The sequence below is a fragment of the Aquarana catesbeiana genome, linkage group LG07 (assembly GCF_042186555.1).
Source record: "Aquarana catesbeiana isolate 2022-GZ linkage group LG07, ASM4218655v1, whole genome shotgun sequence".
NCBI classification, from domain to species: domain Eukaryota; kingdom Metazoa; phylum Chordata; class Amphibia; order Anura; family Ranidae; genus Aquarana; species Aquarana catesbeiana.
In genome coordinates, this window is record NC_133330.1 from 133,767,118 (window position 1) to 133,787,258 (window position 20,141).

Below are 20,141 nucleotides of genomic sequence, written 5' to 3' on the forward strand. Positions count from 1 at the left end.
GTTGTCCACTGCTGCAAGGAGAGCCTCTATATCAATTGAGTCGATGAGATTCACTGGCTCGTTTTCTTCCAGTAATAATATCAAAGTGTCTAAAGCTTCAACGTCTTGATTGGTTTGCCCAGGTTCTAAAGCTCCCCACTGTACAGATCTCCCCTCCTTAGTACAGCTAACTCTCCAGTGCATGAAACACACTCACCAGTCAAACTACAAAGTTCAGAATGAATGGAAGTCCTGTGACATGTGATCAGAGCCTAGGAGGAACTAAAGGAAAGCCTCCCATTCTCTGAACCGCAGCTGTCTGTGTTTAGGGCCTTACAGGCAGCAGGAGTAGGCACAGTGTGCTGTGTGCAAAAGGCTGTCATCACTGGATGCTGTACCACAGCAGGATTAGAGATATCTCCGGCCCTTCTTCTCATCAAATGACTGCCACTCACAATGTTAAATGTCTCATAACTTAGTATGTTACATCTTCTAGCTATTACTGTATGCTGATCTAAGTAAATTATTGTAAAAACTGAAATCTACCAAAAAACATATTTACATTTTTTTCTGATCTCTTCAGATTTCAAATGGAAGTTTTATTGGGCTTGGACCCCGTATTAAAAGCCTCTTCATGGAAAATAACAAATTAGAGGTTCTTCCTGACATGCATAACTTCATTGGTCTAGAAGTAATAAATTTGTCCAACAACCCTTTTAGATGTGATTGTCATCTGACCAATATTCACAGGTATGTAAACACAACTCAATGGAATATTACTAAACTGTTAACTCCACTTGCCTTTGTGCTGTCCTTTCTGAGTCATGGCTTTCTGAAAATTGTGCAGAGATCAAAAAAGTTTGTTTAGCTAAACGTTTCCAGTCCATGTCCTCACTAAAGTGCCTGCTATTTTACTAATGCAATTACTGTTGTAAATCCAGGTGCCTGCATTTTAAACCCCCTTGTCCAATTCATGTTTGAATGCCAACTCAGATGTTACCATATTATGATCACAAGAGACTACTTACTTATATGGTATCTGGTTTATCAAAAGTTACCAAACCTAACATAGCTTTAGCTGGCATACTTATCACTTGTGTACAGTTATTTTTCCATAAATTGGATTAAGATCTATGGTCTTTACTAAAAACACATACTTTTGTGTCTCGTTTGATTTTTGGATTGTTATAATCATTTATAATAAATGGATTTCTGCTTGCTTCTTTTAAAATGTGTAGCAGTTTTTAACCTTATGCAGCATCATTTATGTAAACTGATTGAAAGTATAGAAAGCCACACACTGATATTCAGCCCATTTAGAATCTGTAGAAGAAAATGGTCTTCCAGAAGCCATATCCTGATCCATCTAATGCCTTTCTCCCAACCCTGGGCTTAATCATAGAGGTGGAAGTGGCTAAATGATTTAGGGCTTTATAGCATCATGAGCCGTTGAAAATAGATAATGCATTGCCTGCCCTTGCAGGCTAGCCTGCACCCAACAATACTGGAGTCACCAGGAACTTTGTGTCAGCACTTGGAACAGTGCTTCTGTTTTGTTTTAGGATTATTTATGTAAGACATGAAATCATCAGAAAGAGGCATGGATCTTAGCACAATAGTCACCACATACATTTTCAGCACAGTTTTTAAGGACAAGAACACACTTTTATTCTTTAAAAATTATAACAGAATCTTTATTTGAGTGTACATCAAATGCAACATAAAGTTTCCAACCTTCTGGCCAATGATTCCCTTTTTTCCTCACATGGCCATTTAGTTGAGTAATATATGCCTTCAATTGCTGCAGCATTACTTTCACACATACAGTGCCTCACTTTTGTTCAAACACTAGAGATACAAACCTTGAATATATATATATATATATATATATATATATATATCTATATATATATATATATATATATATATCTATATATATGAGTATATCGTGGGGGATTCTACACTGACCACCAATGTATTGGGGAATTTACAATTACCACCAATGTGAGGGGGGATTTACACTGACCACCAATGTGAGGGGGAATTTGCAATGACTACCATGTAATGAGGGATTTTATGCCACCCAATGTAATAGGAGCATTTACACCAACCACCAGTGTAAGGTGGAATATACACTGACCTCCAAGTAAGGGGGAATTTAAACTGACAACCATTTTTGGGAAGATGTGTACTGACCACCAATGTAAGGTGACACTTCTACACCAACCACCAATGTTAGGGGGGGGATTTACACTGTCCACCAATGTAAAGGGAAATGTACACGATCACCAATGTAATGAAGAATTTACACTGACAACCAATGTGATGGGGGAGTTTACATCAACAACCAATAAACAGGGATTTCTACACTGGCCACTAATGTATGGGGGGTTTTACACTCGCCACCAATTTAAAGAGGGCTTCTACATGGACCACCAATGTAAGGGAGGATTTGAAACTGACCACAAATGCAAGTTTGAATTTTTTTACCGATTACTAATAGGGATGGGCCATCAGTTTGAGTCGAACATGAGTTCGACTCGAACATTGGCTGTTCGCCCGTTCGCCGAACAGCGAACAATTTGGGGTGTTTGCGGCAAATTCGAAAAGCCGCGGAACACCCTTTAAAAGTCTATGGGAGAAATCTAAAATGCTAATTTTAAAGGTTATTATGCAAGTTATTGTCATAAAAAGTGTTTGGGGACATGGGTCCTGCCCTAGGGGGCATATATCAATGCAAAAAAAAGTTTTAAAAACGTCTGTTTTTTCGGGAGCAGTGATTTTAATAATGCTTAATGTGAAACAATAAAAGTGAAATATTCCTTTAAATTTCGTACCTGGGGGTGTCTATAGTATGCCTGTAAAGTAGCGCATGTTTCCCATGTTTATAACAGTCTGAGAGCAAAATGACATTTCAAAAGGAAAAAAAGTAATTTAAAAGTGCTAGCACTAGTGCTGGCTATTAATGGATTGTCGGTCCTGACAATACACATAAAAGTCATTAAAAAAAAAAATGCGTGGGGGTCCCCCAAAATTCCATTACCAGGCCCTTCAGGTCTGGTATGGATATTAAGGGGAACTCCGGCCAAAATTTCAAAAAAATGGCGTGAGGTTCCCCCCAAAAATCCATACCAGACCCTTCAGGTCTGGTATGGATTTTAAGGGGAACTCCGCATCAAAATAAAATAAATGGCGTGGGGTTCCCACAAAAATCCACACCAGACCCTTATCTGAGTACGCAACCTGGCAGGCCGCAGGAAAAGAGGGGGGACGAGAGAGCGCCCCCCCTCCTGAACCGTACCAGGCCGCATGCCATCAACATGGGCAGGATGTTCCCATGTTGGTGGGGACAAGGGCCTCATCCCCACAACCCTTGCCCGTTGGTTGTGGGGGTCTGCGGGCGGGGGGCTTATCAGAATCTGGAAGCCCCCTTTAACAAAGGGGACACCCAGATCCCGCCCCCCATGTGAATTTGTAAGGGGTACATTGTACCCCTACCATTTCACAAAAAGAAAGTGTCAAAATGTTAAAAAACCACAGGAGACGGCTTGGGACAAGTCTTTTATTAAAAATAAAAAAATAAAAATAAAAAAGAGATTCCAGCAATGTAATCCAATAAATCCATGTTTCTACTCCAGCGATGTAGTCCATTTATCGATCTCCAGCAATAGATGATCTCCAGCGACTCCAGCGACTCCAGCGTGGAACACGCACAGGATCCTGCCTCCATCGGAGGCACCCAGCCAATGACATGGCGCCAGCTTGACAGCTCTTATGTAGCTGAGGGTGGGGCCCCCCATCACATGACCCCGTCCCCCTCTGACAAGTGGAAACGCCAGGGTTTCCCAGTGATGTGTATGGGTGACCCCGCCCCCCTCTGATGCAATGCAGGATTCCAACGCAGGATTCCATTTTTTTATTTTTCAAAGACTTTCTATTACTTTTATGTGTATTGTCGGGACCGACAATTCATTTATAGCCGGCACTAGTTTTTCCTTTAGAAATGTCATTTTGCTCTCGGACTGTTATAAACACGGGAAATATGCGCTACTTTACAGGCATGCTATAGACCCCCCCAGGTACGAAATTTTAAGGAATATTTCACTTTTATCGTTTCACTTTAAGCATTATTAAAATCACTGCTCCCGAAAAAACTTCGGTTTTTAAAACTTTTTTTGCATTGACACATGTCCCCTGGGGCAGGACCCGGGTCCCTAAACACTTTTTATGACAATAACTTGCATATTAACCTTTAAAATGAGCACTTTTGATTTTTCATGTTCGCGTGTTCGAACAAATTTTTTGCCTGTTCGCATGTTCTGGATGCGAACCGAACAGGGGGGTGTTCGGCCCATCTCTAATTACTAATATAAAGAAGAGTTTCTACACTGGCCACCCATGTAATGGGGATTTACACTGACTACTAATGTAATAGGGATTTACACTGACCACTAATGTAATAGGAGCATTCACAGTAACCACCAATGTAAGGAGAGATTTACACTGACCACCAATGTAAGTGTCACGTACCTGACAGTAGAGCCTGCTATGCAGAGGATGGCCTCTCTTACACCTCTGACTCCAGGCTCCCTGGTAGAGCAGACAGGAGGCGCAGGAGTGCAGAGTCACACGAGTGCCTGATGGGTCGTAGACAGCAGAGTCAAGGCAACTGCAGGAGGAACGGCAGTTCAGCAGGATTCTCCAGGCAGTAGAGAAGGCAGGTGCAGGCAGGCCGGGTCATACACTGGAAGGCACATCAGGAGCAGGTGCGGAGGCAGAAGTCAGGATACAGGCCAGATCTGTGATGGACTGGCAGCAAGGTAGCAGAAGGAGCAGGCAGATGCGGTGGTCAAACAAGCCGGGTCAAGTGCAGGCAGAAAGCAGGAACGTCAGAGGCAAGCCGGATCAGATAACAGGAACAGGTATCAAATACAAGCAACAGGAACACACGGGAATGCTGTAGAGCAGACAGCACTGAGTCTGGGTATTGGCTGAGTTTAAATAGCCTGTTGGGCGCCAAAAGCTGTCACAGAGTCTGTGCACGCGTGCCTGCGCACGCTGCCTCGTGCAGGCACACTGGCGCTATTCTGACTGAGGAAACAGGCCGTCTTTGGTTGTCATCTTGGATACTGGCATGCCCTTCCCGACAATGGGTGCGCAGGTGCGCGCACGGGCGTACGCAGATGCGCCAATGGTGTTCTGATATGGGCTGAGGTCACAGGTCTTCTTCTTCGGCCGCCATCTTGGGTATTTTAAATGAAAAGTAAATCTAGAAAAGAAAAGTGCCCACCTGGCCTGCCGGGGTCTCAGCCTTTTTGCTGTCCTTAAGTATTCTAGATTTTTGTGGTCTGTATAGATTAAGATTGGGTGTGCAGCCCCCTCTAGAAGGTATCTCCATTCCTCTAGTGCCGCTTTGATCGATAAAAGTACACGATCCCCGACGTCATAGTTCTTCTTCGCGTTTGACAGTTTACGAGAAAGGAATGCAACCGGGTGCAACAGAGCCTTGGGCCCCTGCCTTTGAGACAGAATAGCTCCAACTGCTGTTTCCGAGGCCTCTACTTCTAGAACATAGAGTCGGGGTGTTTCAGAACAGGTGTGGAAGTGAACAGCTTCTTTAGCAACTCAAAGGTGGCCTGAGCCTCTGGGGACCAACGGACTCTAGAACCTTGTTTGGTGAGTTGTGTGATGGGAGTAATAATTGCTGAAACTGAATTTTCAGTAGAACTTTGCAAAACCTATGAAGCGTTGGATGCCCTTCTTGTCACTGGGAGTTGGCCAGTTCAGGATAGCTGTGACCTTCTGGGGATGCATCTTGATACCCTCGGTGGATATGATCAGGCCCAGGAAGTGGATGCTCGGGCGTTCAAACTCGCACTTCTCGGGTTTGGCATGTAGTCCATGTCATCAAAGGCGACTTAGTACAATCTTGACATGTCTGCGATGGTCATCTTAGGGAAGGAGAAAAGATTAGCATATCATCAAGGTATACAATAACAAACAAGTCCAGGAAGTCTCGGAAGACATCATTAATAAAGTGCTGGAAGGTGGCGGGGGAGTTGAAAAAAGTCTGAAGGGCATTACGAGATACTCAAAATGCCCAGACCGTGTGCGGAAAACAGTCTTCCATTCATCGCCTTCTCCAATGCGCACCAAATTATAGGCGCCTCGAAGGTCAAGTTTTGTGAATATGGTGGCGGAGCCAAGTCTGAAAAAGTTTGGGTATTAGTGGAAGAGGGTAACGGTTCTTAACCGTAACTTTATTGAGCTTACGGTAGTCCACACAGGGCCGTAAAGAATGGTCTTTCTTTTCTACGAAGAAAATTCCTTTCCCAGCCGGAGATGTGGAAGGGCGGATGAACCGTTTCTTGATATTGTCATTGATGTGGGTTTTTTAGGGCTGCAAGCTCACATTCGTACAGTGGAAAGATTCTCCCGAAAAGGGACTTCGACTTCAGGGAGAAGTTCTATTGGACAGTTGTAAGACCGGTCAGGAGGAAGAATCTCTGCCCCTTTCTTGCTGAATACGTCCAGAAAGTCATGATAGACTGTGGGTACAAGATGACAGGTCTCAGAGTCTGTATCAAGGCATAGCAGAGAGGGTACACCACAGGGGATCTGTAAGCAGTACTGGATACAGTAAGGGGAGAGAAACTTAATTCCCTCCATGGCCCAGTCAATGTGGGGATTATGGGCCTTCAGCCAAGGCATACCAAGAATGATCAGAAACAAAGGGGAAGCGATGGTGTCCAGACGTAGCAGTTCCTGATGATCCTTGGAAATGGTGTTAAGCAGAGGAATGGTTTCATGAGTAACTGCTCCGGATTTAATAATGGACCCATCGGCTAGATGAATAAAGAGCTTATGTGTCTTGGGTTGTAGAGGAATTTGATGTCTGGCAGCAAAGGTCAAGTTCACGAAACAGCTGCAGGCCCCAGAGTTAATTATAGCGGAAGTCTGAATAGTCCCTCCTGGCAGCTGTAATGAAATGGGAAGAGTAAGATGAGCAGAATTGTTGAGCACATTTGGAGTTGAAGAAGAAGAGGTAGTTGAGAGGCACTTATAAGGTTTAACTGGGCAAACCCTCACGTAATGTCCTGATCACCCACAGTACAAGCATAGGTTCAGTGGAAAGAGAAGGGCGCAGTAGGCCGAGCTGCATAGGTTCTGGAGCGTCAGGAATGGGTGTGGCAGGAGCTGGTGGAGCAGAGTTGAAAGAGCTGGGTACCCGGGGTAATATCCATACCGGGCGAGATGGACCCGCAGTTCTTTCCAACCTTTGCTCTCTCAAACAACAGTCAATTTGAATGAATAAGTCAATCAAGGCTTCCAGAGCAGAAGGTACTCCTACTCGAGCTAGCTCGTCCTTGAGAGGGTCGGAGAAGAGCATACGGAATTGGTAGCGTAGGGTGACGTTGTTCCAGTTAGTGTCAAAGGCCCATCGCCTCAATTCCGAAACATAATCTTCCACCGCATAGGTACACAGGTGGTATTCTGACTGAGGAAACAGGCCATCTTTGGTTGTCATCTTGGATACTGGCATGCCCTTCCCGACAATGTGCGCGTGCGCACGCAGATGCGCGCACAGGCGTACACAGATGCACCAATGGTGTTCTGACAGGGGCTGAGGTCACAGGTTGTATTCTTCGGCCGCCATCTTGGGTACTGGCTAGCCCTTCCTGACAGTAAGGGGGGCTTTCATACTGGCCACTAGTGTGACTGAAAAGATTGTACACCAGCCCCAATGTAATGAGAAGATTTACACTGACCACCTCATCTAACTGAGACATTTAGCCTGTGTTCACATTTGTGTGTGTCAAGAACGCATGCAAAATTGCTTTCCTGACACCATAGCAGTGCCATTAATTGTTAATGACACCCTCACGCATCTGCTGAGATGTGCGTAGTCACATGCACCAATATTCAGGGTGCTGTGGCACCATGTTATTTTGAAAAAGGGTTCCACCTCCAATTTGCTTATCTTTGCAGAACAGGCTGATGTTAGGCTTAATGAGCACAGTTGTAGGCAGGACTTTCAAGCATGCCCCTTTACTTCCCCACTGGGCAGCATTCAGCAGAGGTGACGATGGATATGACCTCAGGGGGCACAATATACATATGAATGCCACCTCTATTTACATATCAATGGCGTCGGTCCACAGGGTCTGCAGGTGAGTCATCTGTACACGGCAATAAGGCAGAGCTGGGCAGCATTAGTAACAAAACTTGGGACACAGCACGGGACTAAAACTCCCAAGGGTCAAGGTAATTTAAACTGCGATAGTTGGCAAGTATGAGGCAGCTGCTCTTGGTCCCACAACAATGATGGGGCCCAGGGCAGCTGCCGTTTTTGCCCTGCCTTAGAGATGGTCCTGGTTGACCTTCTGTTCATAATGGCTGACAGGAATTCCTGGCAACTTTTCTACAACCTCAATCAACTAATTTCTTCAGCTGATTTATTTTATGATGAAGTTTGGCAGCAGAATGTTTGTTTTTATTAGTGGCACATTGTCGCTGACAGTGGTTGCAGGGACCTTTTCTGTCCACAGTCACCCTGTTATTTTGTATTGCTATATTAATCTTTTTTTGTTACATTTATGAGAGACTGTTTTCTTGGACTTGCCCAAAGACTATTCTTGGTTGTTAATTCTGAACAATACATGATCCTTAAAAGAGATGATCACATTGACCTGCGCAGACGGACTGTCTGGTCACCTAGGCTGCCTTAAGTGCTGTGTTAATTAATATGTTAATTACCGTATTTATCGGCGTATAACACGCACTTTTTTCCCCTTAAAATCAGGGGAAAATCATGGGTGCGTGTTATACGCCGATCCCCTGCGATCCCCCGCTGTCAGATCTAAAAAATCGCCGACCGCCATTTGAAGATGGCGCCTCCGGCGACGAAATACACAGTGCCGGTCCTCGGCTCTTCTCGGCCACTTTCGGCTTCACTCGAGCGCCGCCCGAACCTAGCCGAGTGTACTCGGCTAGGTTCGGATAGCTCCGCTCACCGTCACGCCCATCTCGAGTGGAGCCGAAAGTGAACGAGAGCCGCCGAGAAGAGCCGAGGACCGGCTCTGTGTATTTCGGTGCCGCCGGTGCCATTTTCAAATCGCGGTCGGCGATTTTGAAGCTCAGCGAGCTGCAAGGCTGCACTGGGGCAAGGCTGCTCTGGGGCAAGGCTGCACTGGGGCAAGGCTGCAATGGACACTGGGGAAGGCTGCACTGACAAGGCTGCACTGAGAAGGCTGCACTGACATGGCTGCACTGACATGGCTGCACTGACATGGCTGCACTGGGGAAGGCTGCACTGACAAGGCTGCACTGACAAGGCTGCACTGACATGGCTGCACTGACATGGCTGCACTGACATGGCTGCCCTGGCAAGGCTGCACTGGGGCAAGGCTGCACTGAGAAGGCTGCAATGATGGGCATTTAAATGTAAGTTTTTTTCCCTTCAACTTCCCTCCTAAAAGTTTTTTTTTCCTTAAAATTCCTTCCTAAATTGGGGTGCGTGTTATACGCCGGTGCGTGTTATACGCCGATAAATACGGTATATAATTGTCTGATAAGTTGTTGCTAGAGGGGAGGGGGAAGTATCCATGAGCCTGCCCGACCTCATTATCTAACCCCTTGTGTTAAAAGTCTTTAAAAAGGCTGCATTCTGCCCAATAAATCATTCAAGATTCTACAAGCTATTTTCGGCTAGACTTGTATTCAATGGAGCTATAATAATATATCTCTCTGATGGTCAGACTGAAGGAAGCGGTATTACTGACGGAAGCACTCATCGGAGTGTGGGATAGGATCCGTCACAATTGGTTGAAAACTGTAGGATGCTTCCTCTTGCCTAGGCACACCCAAACCACCACCGGGACCCCTGCTCCTAACAGCAGATGGAACATCACTATGCCAGACTCAAGTGCAGCACCTTGAAGGATCTCTTGGAAGCCCATGGAAAAGTCTCCAGCAACAAATCCAAAGCGACTCTCATCACCAAACTAATGGAGATCGACCAGGCCAGCAACCCACCAGCAGATACCTCAGAGACAACAGAGTTCCAGAGTGATGTTCAGTGGTGACTGGCCTTGTATGGTACTCACCCCCCGCAGGAGGTTATCGGTCAAGTGTTACGAGAGGTGTCCCAGCTGCGAATCGCTGAACTCCAGCGGGACCAAGAAGCGTCAGTTATGTTCAACCGGGAAGCTCCAGCGGCCCGCCATCTGCATGTTTCAAGACTGGGAAGATAGATGTTTACCTGCAAATGTTTGAGCGGCAATGCGGGCTCCAAGGGGTCAATAAAGCAGATTGGGTCACACTCCTGGTCAGCTCACAGGAAGGGCTGCAGAGGTGTACAATAATGTCCCAGACAAGATCAGCCAGGACCGGGTAAAAGAAAGACTATTGGCTCGCTTCGGCATTACTCCAGAGGCACACTGTTGGAGGTTTCACAACCTCCCCCGAAAGGAGAGCCTTACACAGAATGGGCTCATCAAATGACCCGAACAGCGGAGAATTGGATGACCTGGTGCCAAGCTGTTACCACGGCAGATGCGCTCCAGCTAATCCTCCTGGAACAATTCTACGATCATACCCTACTTGAAGATAGAGACTGGGTAAAGGATCGGCGGCCAGTCACAGTAGATGAAGCTGTCACCCTAGCTGACCAATACGTGGATTCAAGGCGGACTGTACAAGCCTAAGACCCCAGCTCGGTCTGTCCCCAACATTCCATGGAGCGTTGTCCCTCCACACCAGCTGTCAATCTCCGCTCCCACTCAGCTACCATCTTCACGAGGGAAAGGGGACCTCTGCTACAGATGTAACCAAGCAGGGTACGTTAGGTGGTATTGTCCGCAGAATGTTTCCCAGGACGCGCGGAACAACAGGCCCCTTGGACCTGCCCGGGCTGCCCACACTGTCTGGAGAGAGATGATATGACTTACCCAAGTGAGGATAATATTGGAATTCTACATGAGGCAGACCCTGTGCAAGCTGCCGCTACAGATAATCATTTGCGCCATCGACAAGCCGTGTGGATGGTCGGGCTGCCCAGGGACTGTGGGACACGGGAGATACTATTACCCTGATACAGTCCCGGATGATAACCCCGAAAGAGCAGACGTGACGGTCTAATGCAGAACTTGCCTACAGAGGTTTTGTTGGGCAACGATTTGGGACGTTTAAATTCAGCCTTCTCCCTGGATGTATCCCTGGAAGCCTGCCCAGGTAAGACCTGTCACCCCTGACCTAGACTGTACTACCCCAGTTATTCCTACCCCCGACTTGGGCTTCTCCTCAAAACTTTGCACAGGCAACTCTCAGCGACTCTTCCCTAGCTAGCTATAGGGAAAGAGCAGGATTGGAGGGGAGCGGGTAGTGTGGGTTTAGGGATTATTTTATCGGGTTACTGAGGGAAAGACAGCCTCCCATCCACCCAAGTGGCAGCTGGTTGTGCCGCAGAAATATCGGCATGACCTGCTGCGCATTGGGTATGACATACCCTTAACGGACACCTGGGGATGTCCCGGAGCCTACACCGTCTGACTCAGGCATTTTTTTTGGCCAGGGATTACAGGGGATGTCCGACAGTATTGCTGGACCTGTGACACATGCCAGCGGGTGGGTAAGCATGGGGGCCCACTGAAAGCTCCCCTACACCCTTTACCGTTCATTGATGAACCCTTTAGCTGCATTGCCGTAGACCTGGTTGGACCATTGCCCTGACCTAGTCCTTCTGGGAAGAGATATATCCTTACAATGGTGGATTATGCCACCCGGAGGCCATTCCCCTGGCAAATATCCACACAGAAACCGTGGCTGATGCCTTGCTCCGGATCTTTGCCAGGGTCGGGAAATCCGACCAGGGGACCCAGTTATGGAGGCTCTGTGGGATAAAGCACCTACAGACCTCTCCTTATCACCCCCAGACCAACGTATTGTGTGAGAGGTTTAGTGGAATACTAAAACAGATGCTTAGGACATTCGCAACCTCTCACAGGGATTGGGAGAGATATCTGCAGCACCTTCTCTTTGCTTATTGGGAGGTGCCACAGGAATCTACCGGGTTCTCCCCGTTTGAGTTACTGTATGGGATCATTAAGCCTTCCTAGTGGCTTAATGTTCAGATGAAAGAGTCTGACGGACCTTTCATGTGAACATGTTGAAAGCATACTGGGAAAGATCAGGAGAGGTAGCCGCTATATGTGCTCCAGCTGTGGAAGATTCTGAAAACCTTCACCTGCTGGTGCTCCCGGAGCTAAATAGAATTACTGCAGGGATAGAGACGATAAAGCTTGACGACCAGCTAGGGCCAACTCAGAGAGAACAAGCTAGACAGGTCCTTAGTCAGAGAAGGGAAATGCTCTCCACAGTCCCTGGGTACATTACTATGGTAGTGCACCGAGTGGAGACCCCAGGATAACTGCCACTAAGACAGGTGGCTTACCAGATACCTGATGCAGTGAGAGAGGGAATGCGTCATGAGATTAAGGAGATGCTTGCATTGGGAGTCATGGAGCCATCCAGCAGCCCCTGGGCTTCCCCGGTGGTCCTTGTACCGAAGCGGGATGGCACGACTCGCTTCTGCGTAGACTACCGCAGATTAAATAAGTGCACCACCACTGACGCTTACCCTATGCCCCGGGTGGATGATCTGTTAGATCACATTGCTCGGGGAATATTCCTAACAATGCATATACAAAAAAAATCACGGTATTGCTACCAGGGTCGGAAAGCGGCTACTTCCGCAACAGAAAGTCTTAGTCAAGATTTTGATTCTATAAAAAGTACAAAAATGTTTTATTAATTCCACTAAGGGCGCAATTTACTTGGATTCATGGTGCGACTATAAATATTGAAACAGCTTCATTCATAGTACTTTTGAAGGTTTTTCCAACAAAAAACCCCCAAAAGAATGATTTAGTAAAAACATTAAAAAAAACATGGAAACACATACACATGACAATACACATAAACAACCAAACATATAAAGTCCGGACACCAGCATACCATTCACAGAGAAACTGACTTGCCATTAATTTGCATAAATGCAAAAAAATGCATATAGACAGATGAATGGAGAAAATTCTCCCATTCAAATAAAGATTGGTTATATTTACAGTTTCACTGTGAATGACCCCCGGGGGATCTCAATCATAATATGATGACCTTGAATCAGACACTTGCAGGTTGGTTGGGAAAATACTGTGTTGTCATAACTAGATGACCTATGTTCAAATCCTGTCACTAATTTATTGAGATGTATTATCCTTGAGTTGTGGATCATTACACTTTTTAAGTAGTTGACTTAGTATCACTCCTTTAGACACTGTGCGGTCCCGACTGAAACGTTAGTCTTTTGAGAATACACTCCAAAAAGTTATCCAGATCAGAACTAGAGTTTTGCAATGGAATCACAGCTGATTAATGACTGCTTTATAGAGGGTATACAAAGCAGAGTTCTGTGTCCAAGTCCACAGTGAGTAACACAGCAAAAACGCCATGAACATCCAAATTCAGTTTCAGTACACAGACTGACTGACTTTACTCCAAGATGAATAGTTTAAACAGCCTGCTCATTGGTAGTTAGAATGCTTCAACAAACGGTCTTTTCCAACAAGCACTATCTGATATTCCAAGGGAAAAAGGGCACGTCCATACATTACCACCCTGTTGGATTCAGTAGTCGTTGTGTTCCGTTCGATCCTTGCACAGACTTGGGTTGTATCTCATTAATATCTTGTTGGGCTCAAAAGAGCTCCGCAATGGAAGAACCTGTCCTTCAAAGCAGGATTGCTGGGTCCGCGATGCTTGTGGCACTCGCAATGTGAGATGTATGGTTCGGGTGGATGCAGAGCAGACATCTCCTGACTCGCGGTTTTAGTTTGAATGGGGCATATCTTAGGCTGGCGTCACGTGACTGCTGTGATGTCAACGCGTTTCGCTAAAGAGGTAGCGTAGCTTCGTCTGGATGCTAATATTCCTGAAATCCTCTACCTTTGCAAAGGGTACTGGCAAATTCCTCTGGATGCGGAATCTATTCCAAAATTGGCGTTTATTACCCCATTTGGCCTATACCAGTCTAAATTAATGCCATTTGGGATGAAGAATGCACCGGTGACTTTCCAGAGGATGGTAGACCAACTCCTCGATGGCCTCCAGGACTATGCTTGTGCATATCTGGACGACATTGCGATCTACAGTGATACCTGGGAGGACCATCTGGTTGACCTGGGTTTCATGTTAGACCGCATCAAGGCTGCAGGACTAGCCCTTAAGCCAAACAAATGCAGCATAGAGATGTCTGAGGTACAGTATCTTGGACATCGAGTAGGCAGTGGACAACAACGACCCAAGCCTGCTAAGATTGAGGCAGTTGCCAAGTGGCCGACCCCCCCGTACTAAAACCCAGGTCCTGGAGTTCCTCGGCACAGCTGGGTACTATAGGAAGTTTGTCCCGCAATATAGTTCCATCGCTAAGCCCCTGACAGACCTGACTAAGAAGCACCTTCCCCGACAGGTACTGTGGTCCCCAGAGTGTGAAGCTGCCTTCCAACGATTAAAGAATGCACTAACTTCAGCTCCTGTTCTAGCTGCCCCTGACCCAACCAAACATTTTTGTGTCCACACAGATGCCTCTACATTCAGGCTGGGGGCAGTACTGAGCCAAGTAGGACCTGATGGCAGTGAGCACCCAGTGGCCTACATCAGTCGGAAGCTGCTACCAAGGGAAGTCGGTTATGCAGCCGTGGAGGAAGGAGTGTTTGGCGCTGGTGTGGGCTCTCAAGAAAATCAAGCCTTATCTCTACGGACGATCTTTTATGGTGCTCACTGACCACAATCCATTAATCTGGCTTAATCGGGTCTCCGGGGATAATGGACATTTGTTACGATGGAGCTTGGCCCTGCAGCCTTACAATTTTACCATCCAGTATCGGCCAGGAAAGCAGAATGGACTTTCCCGGCAAACTGAACTATAAGACTCTCTTGGACAGCCCCAAGCTGACCCATGGTGGATCTAGTTGGGTCTGCCAGACTATGGGACAAGGGGAGCACTGTCGCGGACAATGGCTGCAGGGACCTTTTCTGTCCACATTCACCCTGTTATTTGGTATTGTTATATTAACCACTTCAATACAGGGCACTTATACACCTTCCTGCCCAGACCAATTTTCAGCTTTCAGCGCTGTCGCAGTTTGAATGACAATTGCACGGTGGCACTGATGGGCACTCATGGGTGGCACTGGGTGGCACTGGTGGGCACTGATGGGCACTGAAAGGCTGCAAAGATGGGTTCTTATGGGCGGCACTGATACGTGGCACTGCAGGGCACTGATATGCGGCACTGATATGAGGCACTGATAGGCATCCCTGGTGGCACTGGCAGTGGAAGGCATTGTGAGTGGGCACTGATTGGCAGCTGCCTGGGCATTGATTGGCAGCTGCCTGGGCACAGATTAGTATTTCCCTGGTGGTCTAGGGGACATTCCTGGTGGTCCAGTGTGGATGACCATCCTGGTGGTCCTGGGCAGCTTCCCTGGTGGTCCTGGTTGGGATCTGAGGGGGGGCTGTGCTGATAAATAATCAGCACAGACCCCCCACTGTCAGGAGAGCAGCCGATCTGCTCTCCTCTACTCACGAGTGAGGAAAAGCCGATCACCGGCTCTTCCTATTTACATCGTGATCAGCCGTGATTGGACACGGCTGATTACGTGGTAAAGAGTCTCCGTCAGAGACTCTTTACCTAGATCGGAGTTGTGGTGTGTCAGACTGACACACCGCAACAATGATCGCCGCGATGCACGCCCCCGGGGGCGCGCAGCAGCTTAATATCCTTAAGAACCCATGTTAAAAAATTCCCATGCATTTCTGCAAAATGCATCAAAAAACGCATTAGTGTGAATGGAGTCTTAAAGAGCAATTAGCAAGTTTATTGTTTTTAATCTTGATTATTTCCATGTTGATGGGGACAAGGGCCTCATCCTCACAACCCTTGCCTGGTGGATGTGGGGGTATGCAGGCGGGGGGCTTATCAGAATCTGGAAGCCCCCTTTAACAAGGGAACCCCCCGATCCCGCCCCCCCGTGTGAATTGGTAATGGGGTACAAATGTACCCCCACCATTTCACAAAAAAGTGTCAAAAATGTTAAAAAAGACAAAAGTTGGTTTTTGACAATCCCTTTATTAATGTATTCTTCTTTCCCCGCTTTTTCTTCCATCTTCTTCTGGTTTTCCTTCGGTTTTTTTCTTCTTCCTCCATCTTGTTTTTCCCCTGCTTCTTCCTCTATCTTCCTCTGCTTATTCCTCCAGTCCTCTGCTTCTTCCTCCAGTCTTCTCCTCTGGCATCTTCCTCCGGCTACTTCTTCCCCGCTTCATCCTCTGGACGATCCTCCTCAATGGAAGTCTCTTCCGCTGTGTGACGCTTCTGTTTTGTGAAAGCTCTTATATAACTGAGAGCGGGGCCACCCGGTGACCCTGCCCCCTCTGATGCACGGGGACTTCCCTATGGCTTCCCTGTGGTGTCAGAGGGGGGCGGGGTCACCCATTTACGTAAACAAGCATCACACAGCGGGATATTCCCACTGAGGCGGATCATCTGGAGGACAAAGCGGGGAAGAAGCCGGAGGAAGATGCCGGAGGAGAAGACCGGAGGAAGAAGCAGAGGACCGGAGGAAGAAGCAGAGGAAGAGAGAGGAAGAAGCGGGGGAAGAACAAGATGGAGGAAGAAGAAGAAAACCGAAGGAAGACCAGAAGGAGATGGAAGAAGAAGTGGGGAAAGAAGAAGACATTAATAAAGGGATTGTCAAAAACCAACTTTTGTCTTTTTTAACATTTTTGACACTTTTTTGTGAAATGGTAGGGGTACATTTGTACCCCATTAACAATTCACACGGGGGGGCAGGATCTGGGTGTCCCCTTGTTAAAGGGGGCTTCCAGATTCCGATAAGCCCCCTGCCCGCATACCCCCACAACCACGGGCAAGGGTTGTGGGGATGAGGCCCTTGTCCCAATCAACATGGGGACAAGGTGCTTTGGGGGGCCGCTACCCCAAAGCATGTTGAGGGCATGTGGTCTGGTACGGTTTGGGGGGCGCTCTCTCGTCTTTTCCTGCAGCCTGCCAGGTTGCATGCTCGGATAAGGGTCTGGTATGGATTTTTGGGGGGACCCCCACGCCATTTAAAAAAAAAATTTGGCGCAGGGTTCCCCTTAATATCCATACCAGACCTGAAGGGCCTGGTATGGAATTTGGGGGGACCCCACACAACTTTTTTTTTTTAAATTTTGGTTCGGGGTTCCCCTTAATATTCATACCAGACCCAAAGGGCGTGGTAATGGACTGTGGGGGAATCCCATGCCGTTTTTTTCAATGACTTTTATGTGTATTGCCGGGACCGACAATTCATTATAGCCGCGAGTACTTTTAAATGACTTTTTTTCTTTTAGAAATGTCTTTTTGCTCTCGGACTGTTCTAAACACAGGAAACATGCACCACTGTACAGGCATACAGTAGACACCCCTCAGGTACGAAATATAAAGGAATATTTAATTTTTATTGTTTCACTTTAAGCATTATTAAAATCACTGCTCCCGAAAAAACTGCCATTTTTAAAACTTTTTTTGCATTGATACATGTCCCCTGGGGTAGGACCCAGGTCCCCAAACACTTTTTATGACAATACCATGCATATGTCTTTAAAACTAGCACTTTTGATTATTCATGTTCGTGTCCCATAGACTTTAACAGTGTTTGCGTGTTCGAACAAATTTTTTGCCTGTTCGCATGTTCTGCTGCGAACCAAACCGGGGGGTGTTCGGCTCATCCCTACTGCGCACTAAGCACAACACTTCCAGCCCTTTGTGTACATGCTCCTATAGCAGTGGCAGCAAACTTCCTCTGTCACTGCTTTAGCAACATGTAAAGCATGCATGTGTGATGTTTTTCATTGAATAGCCACAGTAGAGATAGCCACATGCAGGAAAAGGCCCAGCGTGTCTCTGTCCATTCCACACATCTGGCCCTCCTCCAGCCCTCTTCCACTCGTATGCCCTCCTTCCCTTGCTACAACTCTCACAAGAAGAAAAAATCCTTGACTCCTGGGATTAGAAACAATAATATCCCAGGAGTCAAGGAGTCTAATGCTGCCTACATCATTCGCCTAGATGAATGACGTAGATGAAGACAGGAACTAACAGAAAAAAGGTATTCAGAGGCAGCCAAACACACTTTTTTTAAACCCGATAATATTAAAGGAGGGAAGAAAGGTCCAACAGAAGCACATTTAATAATTGAAGGCCCACTTAAAGCCTGGTGCAGGTACAGTGGGGACGGAAAGTATTCAGACCCCCTTAAATTTTTTCATTCTTTGTTATATTGCAGCCATTTGCTAAAATCATTTAAGTTCATTTTTTTCCCTCATTAATGTACACACAGCACCCCATATTGACATAAAAACACAGAATTGTGAAAACTGAAATATCACATGGTCCTAAGTATTCAGACCCTTTGCTGTGACACTCGTATATTTAACTCAGGTGCTGTCCATTTCTTCTGATCATCCTTGAGATGGTTCTACACCTTCATTTAAGTCCAGCTGTGTTTGATTATACTGATTGGACTTGATTAGGAAAGCCACACACCTGTCTATATAAGATCTTACAGCTCACAGTGTATGTCAGAGCAAATGAAAATCATGAGGTCAAAGGAACTGCCTGAAGAGCTCAGAGACAGAATTGTGGCAAGGCACAGATCTGGCCAAGGTTACAAAAAAAATGTCTGCTGCACTTAAGGTTCCTAAGAGCATAGTGGCCTCCATAATCCTTAAATGGAAGTTGTTTGGGACGACCAGAACCCCTCCTAGAGCTGGCCGTCTGGCCAACCTAAGCTATCGGGGGAGAAGAGCCTTGGTGAGAGAGGTAAAGAAGAACCCAAAGATCACTGTGGCTGAGCTCCAGAGATACAGTCGGGAGATGGGAGAAAGTTGTAGAAAGTCAACCATAACTGCAGCCCTCCACCAGTCGGGGCTTTATGGCAGAGTGGCCCGAAGGAAACCTCTCCTCAGTGCAAGACACATGAAAGCCCACATGGAGTTAGCTAAAAAAAACACCTGAAAGACTCCAAGATGGTGAGAAATAAGATTCTCTGGTCTGATGAGACCAAGATAGAACTTTTTGGCCTTAATTCTAAGTGGTATGTGTGGAGAAAACCAGGCACTGCTCATCACCTGTCCAATACAGTGCCAACAGTGAAGCATGGTGGTGGCAGCATCATGCTGTGGGGGTGTTTTTCAGCTGCAGGGACAGGATGACTGGTTGCAATTGAGGGAAAGATAAATGTGGCCAAGTACAGGGATATTCTGGACGAAAACCTTCTCCAGAGTGCTCAGGACCTCAGACTGGGCCGAAGGTTTACCTTCCAACAAGACAATGACCCTAAGCACACAGCTAAAATAACGAAGGAGTGGCTTCACAACAACTCCGTGACTGTTCTTGAATGGCCCAGCCAGTGCCCTGACTTAAACCTGTAACGAGCCCCTGCTCGCTCGATTCCACTCTCCCGACACTCCTCTGCAGCTATAGAATCAGATTGTAGATCGCAACATCTGATGGTTCGGAATTGAACTACAGCTATGTGCCGTTCAAATCCAGTTGTGATAGCTCAGAACAAACACCAGGCAGGCTGTATGTAAGTTCAACCAGGAATCTCTTTTATTGAAAGGAATACAGGCTCTTTTATTCAGTAAAAGAGGAGGCGCATACCTCCTGCTCATATTACTTTGAACATACCCTGTGACCAGAAACCTAATTAACATGGGCTAATTAACTAATCCCTTTGGACAGCCTAGATGACTCAGTCATGACCTTTAGGCCAGACCGGCCATCTTGTAGCTCAGAAAACCCAATCAACATTATCACAAATCAACACAGAACTCTTCTTCACACAATAGCAGAGTTAATTAACACAAACAACAATGGGGGATCTAATGACTCTTAGATCCCATACTAGATTTGTTTACAATAAACACATTCTAGCAGGCAACAGACAGACAGGTGGCTGGAATTGACATCAGCATCTCCTAACAGTATTTGTTTCAGCATTATGAATCAGCCACTATTTCTAATATGGCAAATCCAGGGTCCCCAGAGTCTGTGTGTCCTG

The 20,141-nt window shown here is 46.6% G+C and overlaps 1 protein-coding gene across 4 annotated transcripts in view; it reads left to right on the forward strand.

The window, feature by feature from the left end:
- The window catches only part of CHADL (chondroadherin like), an 888,529-nt gene that overhangs the window by 714,465 nt on the left and 153,923 nt on the right, over positions 1-20,141 (forward strand). For all 4 annotated transcript variants that reach the window (XM_073592692.1, XM_073592691.1, XM_073592694.1 and 1 more), the window contains exon 4: positions 563-729. In XM_073592692.1, coding sequence (XP_073448793.1) covers positions 563-729 — 167 coding nt within the window. The remainder of the gene's footprint in view (positions 1-562; positions 730-20,141) is intronic.